We start from the raw sequence: 5,329 nt of genomic DNA, 5'->3' as shown, positions 1-5,329 counted from the left end.
TCAAAATATTAATATTATCGTCACAAAAATTACTATTCAACGACAAAAACTGTTGTCGCGATAGGGTTGTTCGTTGATTACCCAGTTTCTTGTAGTATTTCTACATAAAACCGAAATTCTAATCAACAAGACTGTTTTTCTTTTACATAAATCTTATTTTAATTCTTCAGTATATTTAGATCCAATTGTTTATTAGGACACCTATCTTTATACATTTTTAATTAAATTCCATCATAAGTTGGTTAAAAATAGAATAAATATGGATACACACTAATTAATTACATAAGTTTCTACTTACATATATACTTGTTCTTTTGTAACAACAAAAAATATTAATTTATGGGTCAGGAGCCATGTCTGTGGTCGAACCAATCCCAACCTGCAACCATGAAGATGAACTCCCATTGCTGCTATTCATGTCTTTCAACTCACTGAGTTTCGCCAACTTCACCTTACCTGCATCTTCATTGTCATCATTTGCCATTGTCGCTGCTGAAATATGATATTGATCACCATTGCTATTGTTTGGTTGGTTATTACGATCTTCTTTCGCATCCCCATCACCATTTCCTTGATCAGCTACACTCCATCCATGTAGATTGATCTCCGTAGACACTTCCAATCTTTTCAGATTTTGAAGGTTGTGGTGCGTCGTGGTGGTGGTGTTGCTGGAAGTCGGGAGGTTTAGTTTTAGTTCGAGTTCTTTAGGTATGGCGAGAGCTCTTTGATAAAGTTGTTCAATGTGTTCATGGAAGTTAATTTTGTTTACAGAGGTGTCTGGAGTGTAGTTAGATGTTAGCCAATGGCACCTTTTGTGGCCACCTAAGGCTTGACCCGATGCGAAAATCCGGTTACAAATAGAGCACTTGTGTACTTTTGATTTCCTCGGGGCTTGAGTGTTGTCTGATTGAAATGGGAAGATGGGTTTTATTACATCACTGATGACGTTATCTTTGTGTGTAATTAAGTTATCATTAAACTGATCATTTCGTGCTGCGAAGCACCCTTTAACATTCTTATGACTCGCCCTATGTCCACCCAATGCTTGATGCGAATTGAAAATCTTTTTACATGCTTTACATTCAAACATACCTTTAGGGGTGGTGGTGGCCACAACCACCCCTTTCGCTTTATCCGGTGGTGGTTTTGTAAAATTCGGCAAAAGCTCCGGGGACAACTTAGGGTTCGGTGGTTGCGTTTCGTTGTTTGTGGTGGCGCAAAGGCGATCATTGAGTTCTAGTTCCAAGGGATGATTACCCATGGAGTTTGACAAGGCCATTAAACATTTAGCTAATGCAACGTCGTCTTCATCGTCACTAGATTGACAAACCCTGAAAGATCTCTTCCTCTTCGACCAGCCACTTCTGCCACCATGCTGGACGGATCCATCACCATCACCATCACCATCTTCGTCGTCTTCAGCCTCCGATTCTGGCGACCAAAGAAGAGACGATTCAGCATCGTCAGAGCCACATTTCCCATGTTCCAAGAAAGATTTCCAAGAAGAAAACTCTTTACCGCAATTCTCACAAAGCCGACTGAACCGATTTGGGTTCATTCGTAAATCGTAAATCTTTTTGATCCCTTCGCAATCATTTGCAATATCCTCATCATCAAAATTCGCAATTTCATCACCAACACCATGTGCCCTCATATGCCCTCCCAATGCTCTTCCACACATGAAACCTTTTTTACAAATCCTGCAAAAATGCTTGAAATCTGGTTGTTGATCGTCAGAACAAGCCATGGATGGAACGATGGAGGAGATGAGGAAAGATTGGTGCATGATCTTTGTAGTTGAAGTTGTCCTAGTTTTTAGTAAGAGTAATGGTTTGTGGTATGAGAGAGAGAAAACGGAGTAGGAGTTGAGTGTGCATGACAAGTGGGAGGAGGGTAAGAGTTTCATAGACTTTTTCTACGACTAGTTTAATGTTTTTCTGGTGGTAATGGTGGCGCGCCGTCAATGGACGGCGGAGAAAGTCGCAAATATCATAAAAATTATACAACCATCACTTTCCCTCCTTACATATTTGTGCTAGATTTTAAACACCATGTAAACCAATCCATTTCTTGAAGTGGATAGAATTTTATTTTATTTATATTTATTTATCTTTTGTTGGTGGATATATATATATATATATATATATATATATATATATATATATATATATATATATATATATATATATATATATATATATATATACACACACACACACACACACACACACACTAGCCGTTTGCCCGCGCAAAGCGGCGACGGCGAATAGTTTCTTTCAAGCAATTAGTTCCTTTCGGAAACATGTTATATTTTTAAGAATACTTGCACTATTATCGATCGGTTTCATAAAAATAAAAAGTGCGATGCCAAAACCAAAAAATACTGTGGTGGTGGATTTCATGGAGGAAAAAGGAGATAAAGATTTGAATTAGTCTCTAGTGAACTATATTTTATGCAAAAAATTAGGGAACTCCAATTTGAATGAGCTTTTAAATTTCAAACGATTTGTCGAAAAGAAGTGTTTCAGATTTCGAATGCACCAGATATCAGAGAAGAGATATTTTAGTAGTACAAGTTGGGTTAAAATTAATGAAAATACTAATTTAATCCCTAAAAATAAGGAAATACTAATTTAAATGTGTTTTTAATACTTGTATCTCTAGCATTATCATTTGTAAGATATATATTATAATATTATTATATTAATAGTTGGTTGTAATTTAAGCTTAAAGAATTGAACGTTTTAAAAAAAATATTATTATTATATTGATTTTATTTATAGAAATAGTAAGATTTCTTTTATAAGGTACTATACATACATACATACATACATACATACATACATACATATATATATATATATATATATATATATATATATATATACACACACACACACACAGACACACACACACACTAGTAGGGTATCCGTGCGATACAACAGCGATGTATGGTTTTTTCGGCAAACAAATTCCATGAGGCGATTATTTTTCTTTTGTAATAAGATAGTTTCTTTCGGACTTTTGTTGGTTTTCAAAGCAGATGATTGATTTGTTTCAGTTCGATAAGTAGTTTATGGGAGTCAAATTAACAAATAACTATATATGTTGGTGTTTTAGTTTAGAAATATTCATACATTGTTGTTTTCTATTAAAAATGAATATAAGATGTATTCTCATTGTTTGATGAAAAACTTTATCACTTTGTAATTTAATTTTGTATTTTAAACGTTTGATGTAAAAATCTACATAATTGATCGTTTAATGTAAAATTCTACATAGTTGATAAATAAAACATAGTAACGTTTGATGTAAAAATCTACATAATTGATCGTTTAATGCAAAAATCTACATAGTTTATACATAAAACATAGTAAGAATTCATAAAGGGTAGGGGTGACCGTTCGAACTGAACTGAATGTTCATTTTTTCAGTTTATTTTATGTATAATCATGTAGTAGTTTTATATTTTGGATGAAAAATCTAAGCGAATAAATAATCAATCAATTGTATTTTTAAGCATATTAAATAGGAGAACATAAATAACTTTAATACAATTCACAATCGTATAATTTAGAATTTGTAAACTCGATCTTGTTTCCACTAAAACAATGTGCAGAGAAATTATAAACAATTTGAATATTTCTTTTAAAATATATTTTAAATTATTTATTCAAAAAAATTCAAAACATATGTATCATCTTTGTTATGCTTTTAATGGTTAAAAATCTTTGAGATCTTATTTTTAATAAAGAAATAATTAGTATGGTTCGTAATGTTTAGTTTACAATTATAGTTCATAAAAATGAAAATTCAAATTTTTTTTCGACAGAATAAACAACAACAATTAAGTTTTGAATGTTGTAGCCCACATAATCCATGCCCATGCTTCCTTTTGAATGAACAAATGCACTTCAAACATATACCAACTTTTCATGGTTTTGTATGTTTGGTCGCGATCGGTACAAAACTCATAATTCCAGTTCCACCATAAATAAAGATACTCCGGTCCACATTCTCCATAGACTTTTAACAGCTAAAGTTTAATTCTTGATGCAATATCCTTCATTTTGACAAATTCTACTCAGTTTTTAGCAAGTTGTAAATTTTTAAAAGCTGCAAAAAATAAGCGCAATGGACAATAAATATAATCTTTTACTCAGTAAATACAATACACATCAAAAAACAAACAATGTCGACACAACTGTTTTTAACTAATCATTGTATTCGTACGTAATCTTTTATACTCAAATTAATGGGTGATTTTATCCCCGTAACTCATGTTATAAAAAATTTTCCAAACTCGATACACAAAGATCCTTCATATCTAAAATTACTTTAACAATGGCGATCCTGGAACCCAACATCACTTGGACCAACTCCAAATTATGGGTGCTCGACGGAGTTCGGACTTGTGAGTTCCAAACCAGTCGTTCTAGATTCCAGCCTGCAAAAGAACCATATAACTCCATTTCAGTATGATCATACAATCATCAATTTGTAAAACAAATATATCTTCTGAAATATAAAAGATGCACTCAATGCATGATCTCAACATTGGAAAACATATATAGAGCCGAACTTAACTGTTGTCAATGCTATATATTCTCAAAAACCAAACGGGCAGTAAAATAACTCACAACAAAGTTATTATTTTGACCATAGAAAAATCCTATGATGCCATGAAAAACCCAACTAGAAAATAAACATATAAGAATAACCTAGATAATCTTCTACTTTATGAATCATCCTCTAACATCTTCTCCCATGCGTCTAGTTAATTTTTTTTTTGCCTACAGAAACATAGAAATTCAACTAAAATCATTACAAAAAAGAAAAAATACAAACCAAATAGACGGGTAAGATTAATCTTCTACAACAAATGTCATAGTCCGTCTGATTAATCTTCTAACATAAAATCTCATAATCCATATTAGGTTTTAATATGTCTGTGTAGGAGAGAGAGAGAGAGAGAGAGAGAGAGAGAGAGAGAGAGAAAGAAAGAGAGGGAGGGTAGTAAATAAAGGGAAAACTGGTTTTCTTTGTTTTCCTTCCACCAGCTGTAGATGATATACAACAAGATTTTTAGAGAATAGGAGCCAATGGAACTACTGGAAGACAATTAAAACTAATATGGGATCATTTAAGAGAGAGTCCGGTGTATGGGAAGGAGATTGGGGTCGATATTGTTAAGATAATACGGAAACCACAAAATCAGGTCTCCATATATTAGTGCTTAGACCATCTCCAACCTACTTCTATTCCCTCCAACCCACAAAAAAAAAAAGACAAAACTTCAAAAATGGTCCCGGTGGTTTCTGAAAATATT

General features: G+C 33.0%; 1 protein-coding gene across 1 annotated transcript; it reads right to left on the bottom strand.

Moving 5' to 3' along the window:
* Positions 1–274: 274 nt before the first annotated feature.
* LOC145034138 (zinc finger protein ZAT9-like) lies at positions 275–1,750 on the bottom strand. Its single transcript, XM_078982516.1, has one exon. The coding sequence runs from the start codon at positions 1,745–1,747 to the stop codon at positions 338–340; it is 1,410 nt and encodes a 469-aa protein (XP_078838642.1). The 5' UTR covers positions 1,748–1,750; the 3' UTR covers positions 275–337.
* Positions 1,751–5,329: the final 3,579 nt, after the last annotated feature.

The sequence above is a fragment of the Lactuca saligna genome, chromosome 3, assembly GCF_052625555.1.
Source record: "Lactuca saligna cultivar CGN05327 chromosome 3, ASM5262555v1, whole genome shotgun sequence".
NCBI classification, from domain to species: Eukaryota; Viridiplantae; Streptophyta; class Magnoliopsida; order Asterales; family Asteraceae; genus Lactuca; species Lactuca saligna.
Note: the sequence above shows the minus strand (reverse complement) of the source record. Positions and strands in the feature narration are given on the sequence as shown.